Source organism: Monodon monoceros, unplaced genomic scaffold, assembly GCF_005190385.1.
Source record: "Monodon monoceros isolate NGI ecotype Baffin Bay Population unplaced genomic scaffold, NGI_Narwhal_1 Super_Scaffold_3, whole genome shotgun sequence".
Taxonomy (NCBI): Eukaryota; Metazoa; Chordata; class Mammalia; order Artiodactyla; family Monodontidae; genus Monodon; species Monodon monoceros.
The window spans coordinates 80,011,362-80,038,749 of record NW_021703780.1 but is presented as its reverse complement, the minus strand read 5'-3'; the positions used below and the strand labels follow the sequence as shown (position 1 = coordinate 80,038,749).

The 27,388-nt window shown below is 39.7% G+C and overlaps 1 protein-coding gene across 2 annotated transcripts in view; it reads left to right on the top strand.

Moving 5' to 3' along the window:
• Nucleotides 1-27,388, top strand: part of SUCLG2 (succinate-CoA ligase GDP-forming beta subunit) — a 370,032-nt gene that overhangs the window by 225,274 nt on the left and 117,370 nt on the right. For both annotated transcript variants that reach the window (XM_029244398.1, XM_029244400.1), the window contains exon 10: nt 8,940-9,060. In XM_029244398.1, coding sequence (XP_029100231.1) covers nt 8,940-9,060 — 121 coding nt within the window. The remainder of the gene's footprint in view (nt 1-8,939; nt 9,061-27,388) is intronic.

Sequence of the window (27,388 nt, the reverse complement as noted above, 5' to 3'; positions counted from 1 at the left end):
CCTGTGTCACCTAACCACCCAATATACCAGCTCCTGAACACTTTTCTTGACAGTTCTCTGGGGATCAAATTTTCCACCCTTTGACTCTCCTGCAAAAAATGACTAAAGTTGGGTATGCTAAGTTAGAACACAGATCCTCTGCTAAAGCTCTCATAAACTAGAATCCATACTATTTGACCAGATTATTTTTTTCATGAAGCACTATATAAGCCTAATGCCTCACAGAATACACTTCAGAAAGTTTTGACTTAAGGAAATAGGCACTCGCCTTGGGAGCAAGTATGGCTTTATAATTTATATGGTTCAGTATGCATAGTATCTTTTAACGTGTTAGAATAAACCAGTATTCATAATGGAAGGTGCCTTGGTCCTATCTAGTGCTGGAAGTGCATATTCAATTTTTTAAAAATTTTAATATACCTAAACATGCATAGTTAATGAGATTGTTAGTGATCATGCTGGATGTGAATTGGGTTTTCTGACTGTGTGATATTTCCTTTGTGTTGAATAAAAGCCATTAAAAGAGGAAATTGTTGACAGACTAAATCTTTAAGTACTAATTATCAAAATATGTGTTAGGTAACTCCAAAGTTAGGGAGACAAATCTATAACACACTTGCTTTGAGTCTTTCCTCCACCACAATAGCAGGCATTGTTAATAGGTCACAGAGCTCTCTGAACCAGGACGTGGCTCCATCATTAGTCTCAACGCAGCACTTTGAATAGCCGCTCACACAGAGTTACCATACCTCCCACTGGCCATTCCATGGTCTGATATTTAAAATCTGTATCAACAGTGATGTCTCTAATGGCATAACTCTCCATTAGAATTTTCCTGATCATAAAAATAGAAATAATAGCTTTGGCAAAGGGATAAATTTCAACGCATCAGAAAGGGGAAAAGGGGGGCTTACCAGTCTGCAGAGACGGGTGTTATAAGGACATCTGTCCCAGTTCAGGAGGGACTCTGGGTTTTGGACTTACTCTTATAGCATCATGACCCCTCCATAGTCCTATCTAAGTAGGGATTGCAAACCACAAACTCTGGACAACTCTTTTATCAGTAAACAGGGAACATTTTGGGTTGTGAAGAACCAAAACCATTGGTCCACAAAACTATAAAAGATATCTTACCTCTGGTCCATTTTAATTGAGCAGTGAGATTTGAAAACAAGAAATAGTTGGACACCAGAATATAGAACTCAGGACTGTGCCCTTGAAGCTTGGAAATAAAACCAAAATAGAACTGGGGCCCTTGATTAGTCGTAGAAGTGACTGAAAGACAGTAGGAGGGAGTGGAAAGACCATGGACTTTGAAGTAAGACTGACTTGGTCCAAATCCTCACTCCACTGCTTAATATCTATGTGCCCTTGGACAACTTATTTAAGCTCCTTGAGTCTCAGCTTACTTGCCAGGGAAGGTTGTAGTTCATCACTCTTAGCACCTAGGAAAATTAACAATCAATAAATGCTAATCCTCCATACCATTTTACTTATTCTAGTGAGGAGAAGATTGCAGGATACACGTATGGTGAAGAATTCAGGAATAAGTAAATAGAACAAGGATGATTTAGACACATTTTCCTTGTTTCACCCTGGGTAGTCTCAGAGGTCAAGCTTAATGGAAACTTGGCTCTCCAACAAAATATTGTTCATCCATCAGATGTCATTTCCATGCTATCAGTTTTGGGATAACAGATAGATATTCCAAAGTTGGAATAACATGGTTGGGTGTTTATCTTGATTAATTAAAAATGCTGAAATGTTGTTTGGGATTAAGACTGATGTTTAAGATATTTCCTTTTCTGAGCTTTTCAGGTTGGATTGTTTACTCATTAAAAGCATTTCTTCCTTGGAAGAAACTAAAAGGGCAGAGTGGGCAGGTGTTTTTCAAGAAATACTGTTGTTCTCATGTCATTTGTAAATCTGGACATCATTTGCTTTAACCCAAGGATCCTAGGGTTTGATTTCATACAAAAGAAAATAATTCAAACTTGAAGAATAAACAGAAAGTAGAAAAGCAAGCTGTAGAAGCTCACTCAGATTTCAGCAAAAGGCAAATCTGGTCCCAAGTGGACTGATCTGACGGCTTATTTGTAAGATTACAGCAAATCCCAAGATTGAATGCCTCACCTGAATCACTTCCTTATTGACTGAATCCATTTAGACTCCCCTCTAATTTAGCAGAGTGTTTTTATTAAAGCCAGGCATACAAACATCAATTTCCCAAGTTGCATCTAATTTCCTTCACCATTTATTTTCCTTCGTTGGCCGCCAATGCATTAGAAGACATGACTAGAATTCAGCAGGAAAATAAAAACAACCACAAAAAAGAGAAAAACAGTTCCACAAAAACAGATGCTTAAATAAGAGCAACAACTTTCAGAATTAAAATAACGTGTGATTAAAAGAAAGTCCTTATCTTGCCTAATGTAAACATGCTTGCTTGATTTTTATCAGCAGTGCCTACTGCACTGGGACTAAATTAGCAACCTGAACTGGAAGAAGCAGACAAAACCCAGTAGTCGCACTTACTATGCTTAATGTGTACACTACGGTGTGTTTTAAATGCAGTATAGTACTTAACTATTTGCAATAATCGTTTCAAAATGGCAGGCTTATTGCTGAAGTCTTTCTGTTTGTTCGTTTCCAGCCAGTGCCAGGGAGAGAAAAAGAATAAAGCAAAGGCATTCAAGTCATTTTATGAACTTGTTAAAGGTACAGGTTTGTTCCAAAGGAATGATATTCATGTTGGAATGGACACATTTATTTAATCAGCCATCGCTACAGCCTAGGTACATTAATGCTGTTGGTGAGAGCAAGAAAATGGTCCAACAAAGGAAGAGAACTTAAAATCTGAAAACTCACTATCAAAGAAATATCAAATGATGCAAAGGAGGAGTGATGGTTGCACTGAATTTGAGGATAGCCATCAGTCAAATTGTGTCGGTGTCAGGGGGTGGCAAACTATGGCCCATGGGCAAAATCTGGCCTTCCACTTGTTTATGCGAATAAAGTTTTATTGAAACACAGCCTGCTTACTCATTTAAATATTGTCTGTGACCGCTCTAATGTTGCAACAGCAGAGTTGAGTAGCTGGAACAGAGACTGGCCCTCAAAGCCGACTAGCCCTTAACAGAACAAGTTTGCTAACCCCTCATGTATGTCAGCAGCGCCTCTACGATCACCCAGCTGTTCCAGACAGCCCTGCGTGTGGTATGGTAAAACAAACCCTGGTTGAAACTATGACTCCTTAATAGCTAAGAGACCCTGAACTCTCAGAGCCTCAGTCTATCCATGAAATAGAGGTTATAAAACCTATCTTATAAACTTAACGTGAGTGTACTGTGGATGATGCTGAATAAATGATAGTTTCCTTGCCAGATGCCCTGAAGTCTTTACAGGTGTCTAGAAATCAAAGGCTTTTCAATCCCCTACTCATAGTGTTTGCTCTGTAAGACTGATTTGGTTCCTGCTGCTGTGGTCCATCTCATTTCCCACCACTTCACTTAGCAAGCCCCAGCCTCCTGTTACTCCTCCAGGTTCAGTTCACTTTCTCAAAGGCACCAAGTTCTCTTCTGCCCCCTTGACCTTTGCCCATGGTGTTCTCTTCTCTCAAAGTACTTACTCTTCATTCCTCTCATACTCTACCTGGCCTCTTCCAGACTGTCCTTTAGATCCTACGCTAAATGTCACTGCGTACACGAGGCCTTCCCTGACCACCCAGTGTAACATGAGTCCTGTCCTATGATCTCAAAATACCCAAAGTCTCCCTCCCCTTCATAACCGATATCATGGTTTACGATTTCAGATAATGGATACAGAACATTTTTTGGTCTGTTTTAGAAAAATCTTTCTTGTCAGCCTAGCTACTGGACCACACTCAATGGTTAAAAGAGTGCCTAGCACAGAGTAGGCTTTCAAGAATATATTGTTTCATTCAGCAATCTGTCAATATTTGCCTGTCATTAAAAGGAGTCAGGATAACCTTAAAGAAAAAAAAACAAAACTGAAGTTTTGATTCTGATCACATACTAGCTGCATAATTTGGTACAAGTCACTTTTACCTGTCTGAGCCTCACTTTTCTCATCTGTAAAATGGGATAGGTGTTAACTACCTCACATGTTTACGGCAGAATCCGATCTGGTAATGAATGAGAAAATACTAAGCAAAGTACATACTGTGGGACCTCAATAGGTTTGCTGGCTCCAAAAGATATTTGATGGTAAAGCTGTAGCCCCAGTGATTCTCCAGATCTTTGGTACTCTCAGTTTTCTTTTCGGTAAAATGGGGATAAAAATTATATCCGTCTCATATACTACTTATGTGTTAAATGTGTTAATATATGTAAAAATGAATACTGCCAACCACCTGATAGATACCTAGTAAACATTAGCTATTGTTGTATTTGTGATTATTGTTAATCTTTCAATTCTTAAAGATTATGAACACTTTTCTGGGGAAAGTGCACATTCTAACAAAATTCTGTAAATAGTTGCAAAGAGTTCACAATTCCCCTGTGCTATCTCTATATGCTGCAGGTTACCCTTTGCCATTATCTGCCTTTGAGGCCAAATTCTAAAGAAGCAGCTTAGTCGAGGACTTACCTAAAATTATGTCCCAAAATTGTGTGTGTGTGAACTTATCTGACTGAGCTTGCCTAACGTTCATTAGATTCTGAAAAGGATTATGTTCCCCAAAAAGGGTTTTAGCTGGGATTTTTGTTTGTTCATTTAGGGTTGAGAGGAGCTTGATAAATACCAAAGGCTGTAGCTTTTCTTCTTTGGAAGTTAATTCTTTACTTTTAATTGTGGACTGACATCTGCAGCCAGAGTGTATTTTGCAAAGCCAAATACATGCAGACATTTGAAAAACCTGCATTTGGACTGCCCGGCCACCTGCACAGCTGCCAACAGCTGCCACCACAGACTCCTCCTTGGGAGTAGCTGTCTGGGGTCCAGGGACCTGTGCGGTGGATCTGGCTCCATAACTGCCTTGCTAGATGATCTTTCCTTTTGTGAAACAGTAAATAGCAACCCTTGTAATCCTCCGCCGAAAATGTAGAAAAGCCTGCTCCTGAAAGCACCTAGGAATCTTCTGGGAGAGTTTCGGATTCGTAAATAGACCTAGCACTGACTTTTTAAAAATATGCCCTTTGCCAGGGGGGAAAAAAAAGACTATTAAAAAGTTTCTATTGGTATTGTCATGGAGCAGCAATTAGGGGTTGTAATAATAAATGAACACGTGAGGCACACATTGAAAATTTGACATGCTTTATAAGTGCCAAGTAATAATAATGATGTCACAAGGCTTTCATTTTCAAACTGTCTTAATTTCATTCTCAGTTTGAGATTGCAGATTCCAGTAGTTAATTATTGGCCCAGAGTGAAACCTTAAATCAGATTTCCATTAAAGTGCATGACTGAAACAAATTACTTTACAGGAGGACAGAATGGCATTGTCTCTGGTGGTGTGGGGTCTTCCCATCACTCCTGGTGGTGATTTCCTCTTGGTGCTCCGTGATACGCCACATGTCCTAAATGATCCCATGTCCCTGAGCTACACAGCGTGTGTACTTCTGTGTCTTGCTGCTCTTGTAAAAATTCTAACTTCTTTGTTAGTATCAAACTCTTTTTCTCCTCTCTCTCTCTCTCTCTTTTTCTCTGTGTCACATTCTCTTATGCTCCCTCTCTCACTGCTGGTCTTTCTCACTGTCTCTCGTGCTCTCAGATGGTTGCTCTGTATTTCTCATCTCATGTTTGCTCATGCATTCACTCTTCTCTCTGTCCCTGTCTCCCTTTCCCATCACTCCCCCTCTACCCCTGAGGGAGACTTTCAAAGCTTGTCTTCACCCAGCTCTGGGAAAACAAGGAATAAGGCAAAAGAACCAAGTTCCCATCCCTGGCCTCTAGTGCCTGCCACTCTTTACCTCATCTGGATTTTCTCAGGTTACTTCCCCATTCAGCCCGTAGGTCCTGAATGAACTAACTTGGGTGACAGCTCTGCCTTCATCCTGGCTGCCCTCTTTTACCTAAGTTCCTGCTCGCTCTTTCTCTTTGTCACCTGGAACATCACTTCTTCCAAAAGGCCCCTCTCGCTACAGCAGTCTGTACCACTAGTGTTGCCCTGGTCTTAGCTCCGTGAGACTAAGGAGCCAGGATTGTAATTGCCAGTTTGCTGGTCTGCCTCAAACTAGTCTTTGAACTCTTTGAGGGCAGTGATGACATCTTATTCATCTCCATCTCCCAAGCACTAAACTCTGTGCCTGGTTTGGGAGATGGCCATTAAGTGTCTATTGAAATTAATTTCATTCACTCTTGAAACCGTTATTTATTAGGTGATTACACTATGTCATGGATTGTGCTAGCTGCTTATAAAAAAAACTCCTGTTGTAGAGGAGCGCAAAGGTGACCCACCCAGGTGTTGTATCTTGGGCATGGGGATACAGGGTGAGAGGTGAATATACTACATTGGAGAACAGTTGTCCTTTTTTCAGCACACCTAGCAAAGCCACCTATTCATCCACCATTGGAAAAGAGGGCTTTTCCTTGGGTTCAGTACCAGTTGAAGTGGTTGGCTCACTTTTAGGTACACGTTGTTGTATGAAGAGTATCTGTATTTGTCAGATGCTCGTTAAACACAATGAGATAACTGACATGAAGGACTCATGGGAACTGATACTAAATGAGGCAATACCAGAATCACAGCTCATATCTGACTCTTGCTCCAGGGTATACATCTACTGAGAAGCATTGGATCACAGGGCCGGGGGCATCTTCCTGCCTCTTGTGCCTCACTCCTGCCTATGTGGATGACTTCACATATGTTTGCTGTGTGTGGTGTGCCTACTCTATAGAACAATCATACTGTTTTAGATGGATTAAATAGAATAATTCACCCTAACTTGATGACACAGAAAAGCTTCACTGAGAAGTTGTTGACATCTGAACTCATCCCTAAGGAATGTGCAGGTTGCACCATGGCAGAGGTATAGAGGAGCCACTATGTACTTTACTAGAAAGCTTAGTTCTTCTATAGAAACTGAATGAGCCTCAGCTCTTTCTGAGTTTCTCTCTTGGACCCTGTGGAGTCATTATTGCTCTTGAGTGGTTTTTGTCTTCCATTGTTCTGGCAAGCTCCTCTCCATCCCACAGCTATTTGAAAACTACTGCTGTACCAGGCCTCAATACTAACAGCATTTAATAGCCATCATTAGAAAGCAAGCTTCTGCTTACCAGTCAGCCTGCTGTGAATGGTAATGGGAGATTTCTTTTTTGGGAGTAGCTCCAGTGTCTAATTGGTTTGGAAAATATTGCTCATTTATTTTATTCTTAAAACATTACCTTTTTACTGAACTTCAGTAAGTTTGTGTTTTTGTTACATTCAAATTCAACATAGCTGCAGTCTACTGAAAGGTTTTCTTATACTTGCTGTCTAGGTAACCTGTTCACTTTCACCATAGCTTGTTGAAATAAATGCATGTGTAAATATCCATTAGGTACCTTACAGGCATGTAATAAGCATCTCACATGTCTTATTTAGGCCTTTCAACAACTTTATGGACTAGGTACTATTACTCCCATTTTATAGGTGAGGAAACCACGTTTGAGCAGGGTGTGGCCCTTGCCCAAGATTCCAGCTCTAGCAGCTGGCATGAATGAAGAATCAGTAGGCAATCTAGAGCCTGACTTTGAGCCTTACCACTGCTACTTGTTAGCTATGTAACACTGGGACACATCATGTGAATTTTCTGAATGGCTTTATCAGCTAGAGAGGGCTAACCATCACTGTACTTACCGTACTGTAATGCAGGGATCAAAATTAAAAATGAGGGTTCATGTAATGGCACTTTTTAAAGAGTTAAGTGCTGAACAAATGTAAGGTATCCTTTTCTCATATATTTTGTGTAGTTAATTTAGCATATTGAAATAATGGGATTTAAAAATGGCATGCAGCACACACATATATGCTTTGCAATTAGTGTAGCATAATTTAATTGTGACTCCATTGTTGGAATTTTGATGCCTCCAGCTTGATGAATAGCTGTTATCTGTGGGTGTTATCAATTAATCTAGGTAATGAATTCTCTTCATTATCTCATTCTTCATGTTAATTATACAGGATTTTCTTATAACTATTTATCAAGTCAGGGCGAGTACAATTTCGTTGGCCCACATGCCTTTTAGTATGGAATATGTATAAGCAGGTTAACATGATGGGTTTAAATTTACATTTCTGAAAAATTCTAGTCAGTGGCTTGACTTTTCTTACATCCTTGTAGTGTGAGCTTGTATCTTTTTATTTTGGGGGTCTTTTTTTTTTAATCAAAAAGGTCATTATCTAAGATAATTAAGCTATCTCTGACTTTTGAGAATATACCTCTAGCATACCAAAGAGGTATTAAGGAAGCATAGAAAAATTGGAATTTTTACCTAATAATACAAAACAACAAATAATTAATGTTACTAGTTTTGAAATATTTTATGAGGTACCAGGACAGGTAAAAATTCAAGTATAAGCCATGGAGGGAAAAGACGTAACTACATGAAATTTTAAATGTCACTATGCATAAATAACATCCATTACATCTTAACATATGTTACATCTTACAGAAAAACCCAAACGAACTTTCTGGCCAGCCCAATATAAGACACAGCAGAAGACAGTGTATAAGAAATGAGTGGTGACTGAATTCATTTTGAATTCAGAGAAGTGATTGATAGGATAATCTGGGTTAATATGGTAATGTTATATATTGATATTTATTAATTAAATACTAAATTTTAACTTCAACATTTTCTGGGTCTTGTTTTATAGTTCCTATTCTGTTTTTTTTTTTAAAGATGATTATTTTAATTGTCTCTGTTGTTTAGCCAATTATTTGGGGGAATGTTGACTGTCAGCATTTTGATGGGCACCTTCCTATTTTTTATTTCAGGTTGAAGCCATCCTGGTCAATATTTTTGGCGGAATCGTCAACTGTGCCATCATTGCCAATGGGATCACCAGAGCCTGCCGGGAGCTGGAACTGAAGGTGCCGCTGGTGGTCCGGCTTGAAGGTAAGTTACTGTAGATTTCCACAGTGCCAGTACCCGCCTTCTTCAGGATCAGGTGACCAGCATGTTCTGCATTCACAAACGTCCTGAGACAAACATTAGGAAACACTGGATTACATAAGATGAAGCAAATGCAGTACTTCTCTGAGCTTTTAATCTGCATTGCAGCTCTCCAAGAATGGCACATGTTATGAGTCTCCGAATTTTGCAAACATATTCCAGGGTGGAGCCCTTTTATTATGAATCATATCATGAGATTAGTGTTCTGGGGAAAACACTCTTAGAAATGCTGCTCCAAGAATTTTTCATCATGAGACACCAAGGGTTCTCAGACTTTTTGGTCTGAGGCCTCCCTACTTGTTAAACTTGAGAACCCCAAAGATCTCTTGTTTATTTTGGGTTATATCTGTCGATATTTATTAATTTATTTAACTGACTATAAATTAATCTGGTAAGAGGAATAACTACTTGGAACTTTTTAAATACTCACTTTTTAAATAATAAACTTTTAATTTTTGTATTATATATTTTACATGTAAGTATATAAACTATATAATTTATGAAGAATTAAATATATCTTTTAAAAATTTTAGTAAGAATAGCAGCACTGTTTTATGGCTTTGCAAATCCCTTTAATATCTAGCTTAATATTTGCTTCTGCAACAGATCTGTTGCAATATGCTGTTTTGGTGGAAGTATATGAAGAAAATCTGGCCTCATAGAGCTATGTATCTGGAAAACAGAGCAGTTTTTAATAATCATTTCATATAATTCTGAATATTATTCTTTGATACTACACTAAAACCTGTAACAGTGTCTTTATTACAGATAGGTTTTAACATAGAATCTGAAACTATTTCACTGAACTTTCTTTTTGAATTTTTAAAAATTATTTATTTGTTTAATTTTAACATCTTTATTGGAGTATAATTGCTTTACAATGGTGTGTTAGTTTCTGCTGTATAACAAAGTGAATCAACTAATACGTATACGTATATCCCCAAATCCCCTACCTCTTGCGTCTCCCGACACCCTCCCTATCCCGCCTCTCTAGGTGGTCAAAAACCACCGAGCTGATCTCCCTGTGCTATGTGGCTGCTTCCCACTAGCTATCTGTTTTACATTTGGTAGTGCATATATGTCCATGCCACTCTCTCACTTTGTCCCAGATTACCCTTCCCCCTCCCGTGTCCTCAAGTCCATTCTCTACGTCTGCGTCGTTATTCCTGTCCTTCCCCTAGATTCTTCAGAACCATTTTTTTCTTTTTTTTTATAGATTCCATATATATGTGTTAGCATACAGTATTTGTTTTTCTCTTTCTGACTTATTTCACTCTGTATGACAGTCTGTAGGTCCATCCACCTCACTACAAATAACTCAATTTCGTTTCTTTTTATGGCTGAGTAATATTCCATTGTATACGTGTGCCACATCTTCTTTATCCATTCATCTGTCGATGGACACTGAGGTTGCTTCCATATCATGGCTATTGTAAATAGATCTGCAACGAACATTGTGGTACATGACTCTTTTTGATTTACGGTTTTCTCAGGGTATATGCCCAGTAGTGGGATTGTTGGGTCGTATGGTAGTTCTATTTTTACTTTTTTAAGGAACCTCCATACTGTTCTCCATAGTGGCTGTATCAATTTACATTCCCACCAACAGTGCAAGAGGGTTCCCTTTTCTCCACACACTCTCCAGCATTTATTGTTTGTAGGTTTTTTGATAATGGCCATTCTGACCAGTGTGAGGTGATACCTCGTTGTAGTTTTGATTTGCATTTCTCTAATGATTAGTGATGTTGAGCATCCTTTCATGTGTTTGTTGGCAATCTGTATATCTTCTTTGGAGAAATGTCTGTTTAGATCTTCTGCCCATTTTTGGATTGGGTTGTTTGTTTTTTTGATATTGAGCTGCATGAGCTGCTTGTATATTTTGGAGATTAATCCTTTGTCAGTTGCTTCGTTTGCAAATATTTTCTCCCAATCTGAGCATTGTCTTTTCGTCTTGTTTATGGTTTCCTTTGCTGTGCAAAAGCTTTTAAGTTTCATTAGATCCCATTTCTTTATTTTTGTTTTTATTTCCACTTCTCTAGGAGGTGGGTCAAAAAGGATCTTGCTGTGATTTATGTCATAGAGTGTTCTGCCTGTGTTTTCCTTAAGAGTTTTATAGTGTCTGGCCTTACATTTAGGTCTTTAATCCATTTTGAGTTTATTTTTGTGTATGGTGTTAGGGAGTGTTCTAATTTCATTCTTTTACATGTAGCTGTCCAGTTTTCCCAGCACCACTTATTGAAGAGGCTGTCTTTTCTCCACTGTATATTCTTGCCTCCTTTATCAAAAATAAGTGCATAGGTTTATGTCTGGGCTTTCTATCCTGTTCCATTGATCTGTATTTCTGTTTTTGTGCCAGTACCATACTGTCTTGATTACTGTAGCTTTGTAATATAGTCTGAAGTCAGGGAGCCTGAATCCTCCAGCTCCCTTTTTCTTTCTCAAGATTGCTTTGGCTATTCGGGGTCTTTCATGTTTCCATACAAAGTGTGAAATTTTTTGTTCTAGTTCTGTGAAAAGTGCCATTGGTATTTTGATAAGGATTGCATTGAATCTATAGATTGCTTTGGGTAGTATAGTCATTTTCACAATGTTGATTCTTGCAATCCAAGAACATGGTATATCTCTCTATCTGTTTGTAGTATCTTTAATTTCTTTCATCAGTGTCTTATAGTTTTCTGCATACAGGTCTTTTGTCTCCTTAGGTAGGTTTATTCCTAGGTATTTTATTCTTTTGCTGCAGTGGTAAATGAGAGTGTTTTCTTAATTTCTCTTTCAGATTTTTCAGCATTAGTATATAGGAATGCAAGAGATTTCTGTGCATTAATTTTGTGTCCTGCTGCTTTACCAAATTCACTGATTAGCTCTACTAGTTTTCTGGTAGCATCTTTAGGATTCTCTGTGTATAGTATCATGTCATCTGCAAACAGTGACAGTTTTATTTCTTCTTTTCTGATTTGGCTTCCTTTTATTTCTTTTTCTTCTCTGATTGCTGTGGCTAAAACTTCCAAAACTATGTTGAATAATAGTGGTGAGAGTGGGAAACCTTGTCTTGTTCCTGATCTTCATGGAAATGCTTTCAGTTTTTCACCATTGAGAATGATGTTTGCTGTGGGTTTGTCATATATCGCCTTTATTATGTTGAGGTAAGTTCCCTCTATGCCTACTTTCTGGAGGGTTTTTATCATAAACGGGTGTTGAATTTTGTTGAAAGCTTTTTCTGCATCTTTTGAGATGATGATATGGTTTTTCTCCTTCAATTTGTTAATATGGTGTGCCACATTGATTGATTTGCCTATATTGAAGAAACCTTGCATTCCTGGGATAAACCCCACTTGATCATGGTGGATGATCCTTTTAATGTGTTGTTGGATTCTGTTTGCTAGTATTTTGTTGAGGATTTTTGCATCTATATTCATTAGTGATATTGGCCTGTAGTTTTTTTTTGGTTTTTTTTGTGACATCTTTCTCTGGTTTTGGTATCAGGGTGATGGTGGCCTTGTAGAATGAGTTTGGGAGAGTTCCTCCCTCTGCTATATTTTGGAAGAGTTTGAGAAGGACACATGTTAGCTCTTCTCTAAATGTTTGATAGAATTCACCTGTGAAGCCATCTGGTCCTGTGCTTTTGTGTATTGGAAGATTTTTAATCACAGTTTCAATTTCAGTGCTTGTGATTGGTCTGTTTATATTTTCTTTTTCTTCCTGGTTCAGTCTTGGAAGGTTGTGCTTTTCTAAGAATTTGTCTCTTTCTTCCAGATTGTCCATTTTATTGGCATATAGTTAGTCATCTCTCATGACCCTTTGTATTTCTGCAGTGTCAGTTGTTACTTCTCCTTTTTCTTTTCTAATTCTATTGATTTGAGTGTTTTCCCTTTTTTTCTTGATGAGTCTGGCTAATGGTTTATCATTTTTATCTTCTCAAAGAACCAGCTTTTAGTTTTATTGATCTTTGCTATTGTTTCCTTCATTTCTTTTTCATTTATTTCTGATCTGATCTTTATGATTTCTTCTGCTAACTTTCAGGTTTTTTTGTTCTTACTCTGATTGCTTTAGGTGTAAGGTTAGGTTGTTTTTGTTTCCTGAGATAGGATGGTACTGCTATAAACTTCCCTCTTATAACTGCTTTTGCTGCATCCCATAGGTTTTAGGCCGTCATGTTTTCATTGTCATTTGTTTGTAGGTGTTTTTTGATTTCCTCTTTGGTTTCTTCAGTGATCTCTTGGTTATTTAGTAATGTATTGTTTAGCCTCCATGTGTTTGTATTTTTTATAGTTCTTTTCCTGTAGTTGATATCTAGTCCCATAGCGTTGTGGTCAGAAAAGATACTTGATACAATTTCAATTTTCTTAAATTTACCAAGGCTTGATATGTGACCCAAGATACAATCTATCCTGGAGAATGTTCCATGAGCACTTGAGAAGAAAGTGTATTCTGTTGTTTTTGGATGGAATGTCCTATAAATAGCAGTTAAGTCCATGTTGTTTAATGTGTCATTTAAAGCTTGTGTTTCTTATTTATTTTCATTTTGGATGATCTGTCCATTGGTGAAAGTGGGATGTTAAAGTCCCCTACTATGATTGCATTACTGTCAGTTTCTCCTTTTATGGCTGTTAGCATTTGCCTTATGTATTGAGGCGCTTGTATGTTGGGTTATACGTATTTACAATTGTTATATCTTATTGGATTGATCCGTTGATCATTATGTAGTGTCCTTCTTTGTCTCTTGTAATAGTCTTTATTTTAAAGTCTATTTTGTCTGATATGAGAATTGCTACTGCAGCTTTCTTTTGATTTCCATTTGCATGGAGTATCTTTTTTCCATCCCTTCACTTTCAGTCTCTGTGTGTCCCTAGGTCTGAATTGGGTCTCTTGTAGACAGCATATATACAGGTCTTGTTTTTGTGTCCATTCAGCCAGTCTGTGTCTTTTGGTTGGAGCATTGAATCCATTTACATTTAAGGTGGTTATCGATATGTATGTTCCTATTCCCATTTTCTTAATTGTTTTGGGTTTGTTATTGTAGGTCTTTTCCTTCTCTTGTGTTTCCTCCCTAGAGAAGTTCCTTTAGCATTTGTTATAAAGCTGGTTTGGTGGTAATGAATTCTCTTAGGTTTTGCTTCTCTGTAAAGGTTTTAATTTCTCTGTTGAATCGGAATGAGATCCTTGTTGGGTAGAGTAATCTTGGTTGCAGGTTTTTCCCTTTCATCACTTTAAATATGTCCTGCCACTCCCTTCTGGCTTGCAGAGTTTCTGCTGAAAGATCAGCTGTTAACCTTATGGGGATTCCCTTGTATGTTATTTGTTGCTTTTCCCTTGCTGCTTTTAATATTTTTTCTGTGTATTTAATTTTTGATATTTTGATTAATATGTGTCTTGGCGTGTTTCTCCTTGGATTTATCTTGTTTGCGACTCTCTGTGCTTCCTGGCCTTGATTGATCATTTCCTTTCCCATATTAGGGAAATTTTCTACTATAATCTCTACAAATATTTTATCAGACCATTTATTTTTCTCTTCTTCTTCTGGGACCCCTATAATTCGAATGTTGGTGTGTTTAATGTTGTCCCAGAGGTCTCTGAGACTGTCCTCACTTCTTTTCATTCTTTTTTCTTTATTCTGCCCTGTAGTAGTTATTTCCACTGTTTTATCTTCCAGGTCACTTATCCGTTCTTCTGCCTCAGTATTCTGCTACTGATTCCTTCTAGAGAATTTTAATTTTCATTTATTATGTTGTTCATCATTGTTTGTTTGCTCTTTAGTTCTTCTAGGTCCTTGTTAAACATTTGTTGTATTTTCTCCATTCTATTTCCAAGATTTTGGATCATGTTTACTATCATTACTCTGAATTCTTTTTCAGGTAGGCTACCTATTTCCTCTTCGTTTGTTTGGTCTGGTGGGTTTTTACCTTGCCCCTTCATCTGCTGTGTTTTTCTCTGTCTTATCATTTTGCTTAACTTGCTGTGTTTGGGGTGTCTTTTTCACAGGCTGCAGGTTTGTAGTGCCTGTTGTTTTTGGTGTCTGCCCCCAGTGGGTAAGGTTGGTTCAGTGTGTTGTGTAGGCCTCCTGGTGGAGGGGACTGGTGCCTGAGTTCTGGTGGATTAGGTTGGATCTTGTCTTTGTGGTGGGCAGGACTGCATCTGGTGGTGTGTTTTGGGGTGTCTGTGAACCTATTATGTTTTTAGGCATTCTCTCTGCTAATGGGTGGCATTGTGTTCCTGTCTTGCTAGTTGTTTGGTATCGGGTGTCCAGCACTGGAGCTTACTGCTCGTTGTTGAGTGGAGCTGGGTCTTAGTGTTGAGACAGAGATCTCTGGGAGAGCTCTCACCAGTTGATATTACGAGGGGCCGGGGGGGGGGGTGGTCTCTGTTGGACCAATGTCCTGAACTCGACTTTCCCACCTCAGAGGCTCAGGCCTGACACCCAGCCAGAGAACCAAGACCATCAGCCACATGGCTGCTAGTGTTGGAGGGTCTCCTGCAGAGGCAGGGAGCAGCTGTGGCTCACCACAGGGACAAGGGCACTGGAGCAGAAGTTCTGGGAAGTACTCCTTAGTGTGAGCCCTCCCAGAGTCCACCATTAGTGTCACCAAAGAGCCTGTAGTCAATGAACTTTTTATGCTCTGTGATATTGAAATCTATTGGTCTGTCTTGCACAGTAAGTGGATTTTACACGTGCATGATTTAATCATACGGAAAATTTTGGATTATGCAGATCTTCCAAAGGTTAACACATTTCAACATACAATATCAAAAAATTTACATCTGTTAATATCACACCATTATCAGAAAAGCTTCTAAGTTTTGAGAAGCTGTCAAGGTGGTAGATGCAATTTTTCCAGAATTCTGATTTTCATTTGAAAATACAAATTTTTCTTATAATCCACAGAATGCTAAGCTGTTGTCCTTGAAGTGGCAGACTTACTTCACTCATTTTTGAGAAAATGTCTGCCAGGTGTCTAAGTCTGAACAACCATAGTGTGTTCTTCATTCTTCCATGGAAAAGTGGGTGGTTTAGCTCTCTACTCAAACACTTATACAAATACTTTGCCTCAGAACAACCGTCATAGTTCAGTATGCAGCAGAGTGCCTTTTGTATGCTTCCCATTTGATCACACAGAATATTAGAAATATGTGTACTCAAGGGTTGAGGTTTAATACAATTAATTTTTATTGTATTTTTTACTGTTCATTACGAATATTCTTACTTGAAAGTGGCAACTTTTCCTTGCGAATGTGAGGTGGTGAAAAATAACATGAATAACTATTACAGATTCATGCTGCTTGATCCCATGGTCACATGCCCACAGTTTTACCCACAATTACTTTTGCTTCATCAGGGCAGATTATTATTACTACTACTACTACCACCACTACTACTACTGCTACTACTTTAAAAGTAGTTCTTACATCAGGGACCTCCCCCAGGGTTCTGTAAGCCGCACTTGGAGAACCACTATAGTAGAGAAGTGAAAATAGACAGTTTAATATGAAAACTATGCAAAAGTCCTGTCCACATCGTCAACAGATTTAGATTACAGAGCGGCCCCTTGCATAGACTTCTGGAGTATCATTTTGGGGACAGCTTGATTTCTCCAATTATTATTCCCTAGAGTCCTTCTCCTCAAGATAAAGTCTAGGGATATTTTGACCCTACTGTGTAGCCCCGTCTTCCTTTGAAGTCAAGCCTCCAGAACAGCTGCAGTCCATTTTTCTCTGTTTGCTTCTTTCTTTGTGTCTCTTTCTTCTCTCACTCTCTGCCTCCCTGAGATTCTCCACCTTACAAACTTAGATGTGCACCATATGGACTTAATAGAAGTAATGATCACAAAAGAAAAATGAAAATAGGAGGGGCTCCAGTTGCCAAAGTTTAATATGGACATTAAAACATACGATTGAATTAAAAGTTCTTAAAAATGTAAATGCAACATAATTGATCCAATTAAAAATAATTTCAGTGAAAGGAAAATGGTAAGGCTGCACTGTAAAGAAAATTCATCAAGGAGTTGATGGGTTCATCAATGTAGGTATATAACTCTGATTAAAATGTTGATCTCAGACTGTTTTCAGGGTCAAAGTGACCAGTGAGCCTCAGGTTGTAAAAAGTCATCTCTTCTTCTGTTCTGAAAGGGGAGCGGGTCTCCATAAGCAAATCATACTAGTGTGTATCACTTGGAAATGACTAGAAACTAGCACATGCTATGGTGGACTTATTCTGTCTAGTGATCCTCCCTGTAACTCTGTTGTCAGCAGAGACCCTTAGTTATAATATTAGCTTGTAGTATACTCCTAGAAAAGAAAGTTACCTCACTTTTAATTTTTCCCAAAAGATTAAAAGGAGCACTTCTCTTATTTTCACACTATGCTTATTATTCCAGAAGTAATAAATGATCCCCATCATTTAATGTACGCTCACCATATGTAGCAGGATGGTATACATGCTGAAATGTGCAAACTACCACATCTAAGATTATCTCCCTTAATAATATAGTATTGACTATATCAAAGGTCTGTCTGAGCTACTAGGAAGAAGCTTTGAAATGTCTAAGTCTGTTAGACAGGTTTGTATCTTTTTTTTTTTAGATTTGTATCATTTAAATTAAAACATTTCCAAGATATATGCCTGTGTTTTTTTAATTAATTAATATGATAAATACTATGTGTAAGCCATTGAGCTTTAGACATTAAGGAGGATGCTTAGAAATATAAGAAATGATGTCAGTTACTAAATAACTGGGGAAATAAAACAAAAATAAAAATCAGCAATACAAACTAATATATATAAAATGTTAACCAGTGTTTGCCCGAAGAGAATCTGCTTCTCTCTTAGTAGCAATAGCCATTGGGGCATCCCAGATAACCACTAGTCTGGCTTGTGGAAATGTTGATACCTTACGATGTCCACCCTATCACGGAGAATTGAAGATGAGCTCAAAGAGGATACTGGACCCCAAATTTATGTAGCCTAAAAATGTGTAGGTGACCTTTTCTGCCACTCGCCTCCTTTCACGATAATAGCTGCTATCCTATAATAAGCACCTAAGACCTTTATCAATAGAGGAAAAGCCGGAGAACTTTTCACATTTCCAGTCTTCAGTGGTATTCGTTTCTTTCTCTTGTGGAAGTTGCATCTAATGTGATAAATGACCTTAGATAGATACAAGGCTCTCACGCTCAACATGGTCATACCAGGGACACTCACTAATAGCCATATGTGTGATTCCTGGGAACACGGCTGACCCACACCAAGATAAGACCTATCCCAAAATTCTATTGGTCCTGCCTAATAAACAAGGGAAAATGGAAGAATTCTGCTCTAACTCTACTCTTGGGTCTGATCATAGATAACAAAATACAGAAATTTGGAGATCATATTATCCATAAAGATCCTGTAAAGGAAACTAAATACAAACCAACCTCTGTGCTCTTTATGCCAAGGGACTACATTTGTGTCCTTTAAGTTGTGCCTGTGGTAGCTCAGCCCACGTTTATTAGCATACCCTTTATTTTATATTTTAATGATTTAATTGATTTACAATGTCGTGTTAATTTCTACTATGTATATATATTCTTCTTCATATTCTTTTCCATTATGGTTTATCACAGGATATTGAATATGGCATACCCTTTTTTAAAGCTTACTCAATATTGACAACTATAATTATAGTACATTTACAGATGTGAGTTAGCAGCGAAATATTATAAAAGGAGAATTTCCAAGCTGAACATGGAAATAAGTAAGATTTGAATCATTGGAAAAAAGGAAGAAGGAGGAAATTTAGTAAAGGATCAGAAGCAAGTCATCAGATCTGTTCCATATTTGGGACTTGGTACTGGGATCATAACAGTGGCAAAGACTGCAAGCCAGGACCTGAGGAGATCGGGAGGCTGTCCTGTAGAAAGTAACGGTTTTTCAGCAATATGTTATGGGTGAAAAGAACTGAGTAAGGCAATCAAGTTAGTAGCCAGAATCTACAGTATTAGGTAGAACCTAAAACCCAAGCAGATTTGCCACATAGAGGTAAAAGTGAGTAGGAACAAGAGCAGAGATAGAAAAAGAGATGAGACAAAGTGGGGAGCTATGGTTTAAATCTATGACCAGGAGGAGGATGGCACAGTTGATGGACTTGGGAAAGTCAAAGGTGGAAACTATATAGAGCGACTGGGAGAGGATGACACTAGGACCTAGTCATGCTTTGTTTGAGATGAAGCTGTAACATCAGATGGAATCTGTGTGGAGGCAGAGATGTGGGAATACAGGGGAAGATCCAAAGAGAAGTATGACAGACAAATGGATGTCACCCTCATTTTGAAGGGCCCAGTAAACCACACTCCGGACTCACTGCATTGGAAATTGTTCCCCTGCAGTACAGCTCAGTTAAAATGAGAAACCAGTCAAAACCCAAAGTGTCCTGTCACAGAAAGTCTTGTTCTTAGTGCTTCCAGTGGGGAAAAAGTTGCTAACTACAGGGCTCTCCGAGGAATTTCTCTTAGACTCAATGTAAATTTTTCATTTGCTTTCCTCTGGGTCAGAGCATAAATTCTGCTCCTCTCACAAATCTCTCTTCATTCAGTTATAGTTTACCCAACCTTAGAGTATGATTTAGTTCCCTCTGTTTTTCTAAACAGAGCAAACTCTTCATTGTCGGTGGTGACAGAGAAAGACAAAGTGATACAAAGAAGCAGGAATATTTTGAACAATTCTAGTGATAGTTTGTGTTTAACTTGACACTATACTTTGTTTTAGCCAATAAACTTCAAAATTAACTTTATTTCTATTAATATTAAAATTGGTTCACATTCCCAGAACACCCACTATTGCCTAGCTAGTAAAAGTGAGCAGAGGTGAGCAGGGGTGTCCACCAACCCAGCATCTATGAAAAACTGAGTGACACGTAAAAACTAAGTGTGGGAGAAAAACCTTACCTGAGTCTGAATTAATAATAAATAATTACTATTGCTAAGATCTATTAGCTGCTTTCTAAGTTTTTGATAATGTGACACATGGCTGTATAGTCTGAATAAATGTGAGATTTTTAATGACCAAGATAACAAGTATTTCAAAAGCCCAATACTGTGATTTGTTACTAGTTTAGTGTCTGTTTCCTATAAATAAAGCAGGTGGCCTCTCTTGGCTGTTATGTGGCCATTCAGAAGAGCCAAGTTCCTTGCCATCAGTCTCACCAATTTGTGGCCCACATTTTAAAGACTCTATTGCTGCACACGGTCTATTAGAAATGTCCTGATGTTAGAAGTTTTAATCAATCAAATCAGGCTTGTTGATTTAGTGGGATTTTGTGGACAAATCTTTGTTATCAGCTGTATAATAATTATAAGCTGTTTTACCAGTGGATAAGGGAAGGATTACTCTCCTCTTTGAGAATTGTAACTTTATAATTACATGTATTTACTTGCCTTATCAGAATAGAATTTACCAGCTGAGACACAGGATTATTTTTATTCAAAAGACTCCTGGGTAAATTGAAGAAGCACACTTTTTGGGGGCGGGGTGGGGGAGTTTAGCTTTTGTAGACAGTTGTTCCTGGAATGAAGAACAAATAAAATGAAATGAGTTTTACTTTTTCTTTCCTTTTTGAAATGTATTCATACTTGGCACAAAAATTACCTAGATGGTTAATTCAGCCCAACCCCTGATACTGTTGAGAAATGTACAGGCATTTATTGACAACTTGGTGTATTCAGTGTGCAGATGTGTTTTAGCCAAAGCTTTGGATTTCATATGGGCATTTTTATGGTTCTGGATCAGAATCTGCCAAAACCTTAAGAGAACTTTTCTTTTTTAGAGTTCATTTTCCCTTCTTGCTGTCCCACTTCAATCTGCAGCTAACTTCTATGTCTCAAATATGCCTGAAGAGGAATTTGCTTTTCTCTCAGGTGTTCATTATGATTCCAAGTTAAGCTCATAAGGAAGTAATAATGAGTCTAGATAATCTGTAGATTGGATCCTGTTTCTCTTAGCCAGATCTTCTCAATTTGATTTTTCCACCCAATACCAAAATTTTGTTTCAGCAACATAAACATTTTGCTTCTCTTTTTCCAGATGTCTTTAGAAACAGAAATCCCTTGTGGTCTCCCTCCTTATCCTTTCCAATCTTTCTAATGTTCCCTAAACTCTCTCTGAAGTTGTTGAGAACGTAAACAACCCTAAGTCAGAAACCTTGTCTTCTGTTTCTCTTACTTTCTTAATAAGGCACCAGCACCTCTTCTCCGTGGACACTTCTTTTTTTTTTTTTTTTTAGCGGTGCGCGGGCCTCTCACTGTTGTGGCCTCTCCCGTTGTGGAGCACAGGCTCCAGACGCGCAGGCTCAGCGGCCATGGCTCACGGGCCCAGCCGCTCCGCGGCATGTGGGATCCTTCCGGACCGGGACACGAACCCGTGTCCCCTGCATCGGCAGGCGGACTCTCAACCACTGCGCCACCAGAGAAGCCCGTGGACACTTCTTTATACTTGCTTCCTGAAATACTAACAGATTGGAGCCACAGCCAGAGGAATGCAAATCAAGTGTCCTTAGCATGGACACAGGGAAACTGCTGTGTGATGGTTTGGTCTGCTTGAGGAGAAGAGAAACCCCGAGCGTTCAAGCGTTAAGAGACAGCCACCGAGCTTTCAGCTGTGTCTGTCTACTTGGCAGCCGTCCATTCGGCAAGGCTTCAGTTATTCTAGGGTGTGAGACCCGGAGAGGAGATTATCCTTCTGACTCCCATCAGAAAGTGACCCTTGGCAGATTGCCTGTGACCGACTAGTTTGGAAAAGTTTTCATTCAGAATGTTTGAGCCCTAGGCTTGCTGCTTTACACTGAGTCAGCAGAGACCAAGGGACCCCCAGCTGAGTGGTGGCACCATCCTGGGCAGAGTGAGGGCAGATGCCCAGCAGGGCCGGTGTCTGGCTCTGCGTCTGATAATACGCCTGGCCTCTTGGCCTTTTTGCACATTTTCCAGCTGTGCTCTGTACCGAGTTTTCATCTTCTCTTCCTTTCTCAGTTCCTGCTCCCTGCAAGATGAGATGGACCTGGTCCCCGCCTGCACCCCAGCCTCACCAAGCACATCTCCCCTTCTGTCCATGTTTCAGTTCTGGTGCAGCTGTCATTGGGAACGTGGCTCCTGGAGGAGGGTTCTGTCTGGGCACGTCTCTTCTCCTCTCTCTGTGTGATTCTCATTTTTCCTCTGTTAGCACTCTCCCCATTTTCTACACACCCAGTTCCTCACCTGCCTTTCTGCCTTGCCAGTGTCCACTCACCTCTCTTCATCTCCTCCCTCCTTCACTGTCTGCTGTGGGTGATTATTTACTGGGACAAATTTCACTTCACATTGACATCTATCTCCTCTTCTCCTTTTAATCACTAGCATCTTCTCCCTGTGTCATTGGAGACAGTGACATTGGAGACAATCCTTTTCTGTCATCGAGCCTTAAATCCTCTCATTTTCAAAATCGATAAACACTTATGAATGCTTAAACTTCATCACACTTAAACCTTAGACCGAGTCTCACAGGACCTATCTAAACTATTAGGCTAGTTAAAGTTTTCTGAGATCTAATATTTAAGTTTCCAGACAAATAATCTACTATATTTGGCAATTTGAGTTGTCATTTTACCCCTAGGTAGTTAATGTGACTAACTGAAATTTATATCGTGTCGGACATCTGCTGCCTTGTGCAAGAAAAAGCCTACTGCACCTGAAGAAAGCAGTCAGTGTAATTACAGGACTAGGGCTCCTTTAAGGAAGATGGCCTCTGTGCTATGCAGTGTTTTGTTTTTGTTTTATTTTTGTGGATGTAATGACTTGATTCTCCGACCACCTTAATAAAAAGGAGGTTTAGTGTAAGGCTTTAATGGAATTGCACCTGGAAAGCACCCTACTCAAACCTTCTCACTCCCTCTTGTTCTTTCCTGGTGCCTCTACCCCCTCAGCCTCTCGCTAAGGCCAGCCTGCTCCCTCTGTGTTCCCTAGAAGTGCAGATCGCACAGGTCATCCATCTTTTAAGCTTATGTAATAACCATCTGTCCTGTTGTCTACAGCCCATCCAACTAGGCCGTGTTGTTGGGGTCTTTGAGGGGACCCAACAGATTCTTCCCCATTTGGGTTATGATCCTGGTGAGAAATAGGAAAAAAAGACTAAGGAAACCAAAATATCACCTTCGTTACTAACAAAGAAGTTGAAGGAGGTACCTTGCTATATACTAACAGTGAGCTTTCTTACTCTGAACCCCAGAATTAGGCAGCTCTCCACAGCCATTCATGGCCACTGCTGGCCTTCGGCAGGTCTCTCACCGTGGGGCAGAGGATGACCTGGGCTCACTGTGAGCAGCGTGTCAAAGGAAAGGCAGAGGGAGGGGCTGGGCTGCACATGCCGACTTCCTCCTTTCATATAGTTCAGCCGGATAAGGCTCTCCGCTGCCACCGTGGAGCCAGTGAGAGTCGAAGAAGAGACAAGGCATATTATGCCAATGACCTCCCCTCCGCATGGAAGGAAATGCCCCCTCAGGTACATTGCAGGTCATTAGTCTCCTTAGGAGTGGGCTGCCTTTTGGTCAGGTGCCCACCCCAGTCTAGGTAATGGACATCTCTTCAAAAACAAGAGCCCAAAGTTGATTTCCTGAGCGGAAGCCAGTGGTGGAGCACTTTAACAAGGAACATGGCAGGTATGGGGACTGGCATATCCTGCATCCTGCTTATGACCTCACAATACCACCATCTGCTCCCTGAGTATTTTCTCTGTGACCAGTCAGTTCCTTTCTTCATGCCTCAGTTTCCTTATGTAACCCTTGAAAGTCATATTTGATCAGCCATCAGTGAGAAAGAGAGAGAGAAACGTTGCTATCAGGGAAGAGACTGAAGCAGATTCAGTCCGTGCTGTTTTACAGGTGACAGGTGTAATAAGCCTCTCCCAGAGAGCGCCACCTTGAAGCTCTCTGGAGGCAGAGTTACCTAAGCAGAGAGACTAACTTTCTCATGGAATGTTTTAGAACAGGGAAGACAGATAGCTTTCATCTCACGCCACCTTCTCTTTATTAGCAGTGGCTGCCTGCAGTCTGTGCCAAGAAAGATTCTGAGACTATATCCCAGCTCAGCAGAAAAGAGTTCTCTGATCGTTACTGATGTGGGTAAGGAGAGTGAGGGCCCTTGAGCCAAGCTAGTGGCCATTGTTGATTCAAAGAGAGCATAGGTGGGACTTCCTTCCCTAGAAATACAACTGCCCCTGCATCAGAAGTAGGAAGTGGGAGCTTCAAGCTGGAGAAGCACCAAATGAGGCTGGGCCACAGGGCCACAAATTTGGATGGTGCAGCAGAAAGGTCTGCAGACTTTTTCTGTAAACGGCCAGATTTTAGGCTTTGTGAGCCATGTATTCCCTGTCACAATAACTCAGCTCTGCCATCGTGGTGCCAAAGCAGCGTAGACAGTACAGAAAGGAATGGGCGTGGTGGTGCCACAGTAAATCTTATTTTACGAAAGCAAACAGTGGGACATCGTTTGTTGCCTGGTGTAGAGAAGAGACCAAGATCTAGAACTAGAAGGTCTAGAACTCTGGAAACTTCCCATGGTACCAGTGTCTAAATCTCCCTCCATCCTCAGCTCTGAAAGATGTCGTTAGGAGCCAACAAAGCATTTGACAGGCAATATTAAGCTCTCCAAATCTAACTTCTTCTCAGGAAAATATTAGCAATGACGTCTACTCAGGAAAATATTTCTCCCAGACACATTCAGAGCCTGTGCAGTGATATAGTCACGGCACTGCTTAGGTAGCAGTGGAGTTCCAAAGCCAGTGTTTCAGACAGAAGTCTCACACCACCGAAATTACCTGTGAAAATTCCTGCAATCACCTTAAATTAGAATATATCAATGCATGGATTGAAAGCCATGAGATAGACTCAAGGAAGGTGTGAAAGGGAAGCCCACATGCAGATAGATAAGGGCGTATGTAGGAATGTTCCTTCTTTATAAGAACAGTCCTATCCCAGCAGGTGCAGAACTATAAAGTGTCCTACTTGCCATTTTAGTTTAACATTAAGGCTCCTGTACCTTTGGTTTGCATTAATATCTGTTACTTTTTTGAGAGTTCATATAGTTGAAAGCAAGAGCATAGGTACCTGTCATAAGCCCTCAACAATTATATGTCAGACTTGATCCTAAACATGCTTGTGTGATCATAAACGCATACACACCATTCATGGAAATGTTGTAAAAAAACCTGGCATTCCGCTTCCTGCCACCGCCTGCTGTCATCATAGGAATGCCTGTCACACTCACATCCTGGGCATTCGGTGTTTTCTTACCAAGGGAGAAGAAATCATTGAGGCAAGTAGGTGTGCATGATAGAGCCCCACAGGCTATCTTATGCTATCTTCAATTTTTATAAAATGTGATACAAGGTATTTCAGTAAGATACTCATCCAGCTGCAGTAACTTTCCCGGGTTGCTCAGCTAGTTGGTAACAGAGCAAAGTTTAAATCTCAGCTTCCTCATCTGTGAAATGCGAATAAAAATATGGCAGCCTCACCGGGTTATTGTAAGGAGCAGATTAGTTTTAAAATAACCTAGAATGATCCCTGACTCAATAAATGTCAGCTGTCATTTTTATCTGAGCTCTTGTCCACACTTGACTGATTCCATATGGATGGAATCCACTGGCTGCCTGCAAGGTGCTAGATGTCAGATGCCCATCATGTCAGATGAATGAGGGCCACTGATGCAACAGGAGCTTTCCCTCTCATCCTCAATGAATTATTCCATTGCCGACAGTATAATAACAAGACACAAGAGATGTGATAAGCTTTCTAAATTTACATGTCACCAAGAAAATGGACCTCCTCTGTCTGATTGTCACTTGAAAGAATAATGGAGGAGGATCAAGGGCACAGGGACCGTGAACATTTGAGGAGGAATCTGCTGCTTTATAGAATTTGGTTTGCTTCCACTGACCTCTCCTATCCCAGGGGGAGGGAAAAAAAGACTCAATTACTCAAAGCAGAGGTCGAAATATTTTAGGATTTATGAGCCATGCTGTTTCTGTCACAAGTCCTCAGCTCTGCCACTGTAGCGCAAAAGCAGCCGTCGACAATCTGTAAATGAATCACTTTGGCTGTGTTCCACTGAAACTTTATTTATGGACACTGAAATTTGAATTTCATGTAATTTTCATATATCACAAAATATTATTCTGATTTTTTCCCCAACTGTTTAAAAAATGTAAAAACTATTCTTAGTTCCCAGGTGGTACAAAAAGAGGCAGCAGGCTGGGTTTGTCCCCCACGCCATAGTTTGCTAGCCCTGACAGCACCAGCCGGAGAGTCAGATATGTCACGGCTCACTGGTTTGAACAAATTATCTCACATGTCTGGACCTCAGTTTCCTCCAGTGAGAACAAGAGACTTATCCTAAAGGAGCCCTGGGATTCCTTCTAGCACTAAAAGGCCAAGGCTGTGTGGTTGTCATGTGGTTTTACAGTCAGACAAACCTGGGTTCTAGTCCTGGTTCAGCCTGTGATTTGCTGGGGGATGTTGGGCAAGTTCCTAAGCCTCCCAGTGCCTCAGTCGCCTCATCTGTAAAGTGGGGATAAAAATGATGTCAACTTTAGGCTTGCTGTGAAGATTCAACTGATAGGATACTTGTGAGCCCCTTTAGTCACTTGTCCAAAAAACATTTATTATACCTAGTATATACTGAATAAGTGCTAACTATTCTTTTTTAAAAAACTGAATTCCTATTAATATAATACTTTTAAAAAGACAGCTTCTGTACCCTTTGACTAGAGAGTGATTTTCTTCACAGCCCTGTAATAAAAAGCTGGCCTGAGTGGCAGGGAGGGGCTGCACCTTTTGAACAAAGCCCTGTAATTTGTATCCACTACTGTTGTCTTCTCTCTACGTAATGAAAGCAAAGAACAAATTTTGATAAATTAACCTGGCATCTCCGTATACAGCTCTTTTACTCCACCCAGTGGCAGGAAGTCAGTGGTAAATCATGCAGAAGAGGTGGAGATTTTTTAAAGATTTTAATAATTATTGTTATTCTTTTTATAATATCCTCTACCAATAGAGCAAGATTTCATTTTAAAATCTGTCCCCTTTGACTCTCTATGTATTGCTGTTTTTAAGGCATGCAGTTGGTAGGTAATGATTTAGCTGAGTGGCTTTCAACAGGCAGATATGAAGAAATGCCTAAAGTTCGACCAGCATGAGTTGATCAGTTAACTGTATAGGTGGTTATTAAAAGTGTTGTCCTGCAGCCTCATTAAAAAGCAATGCAGCGTTTAATAAAT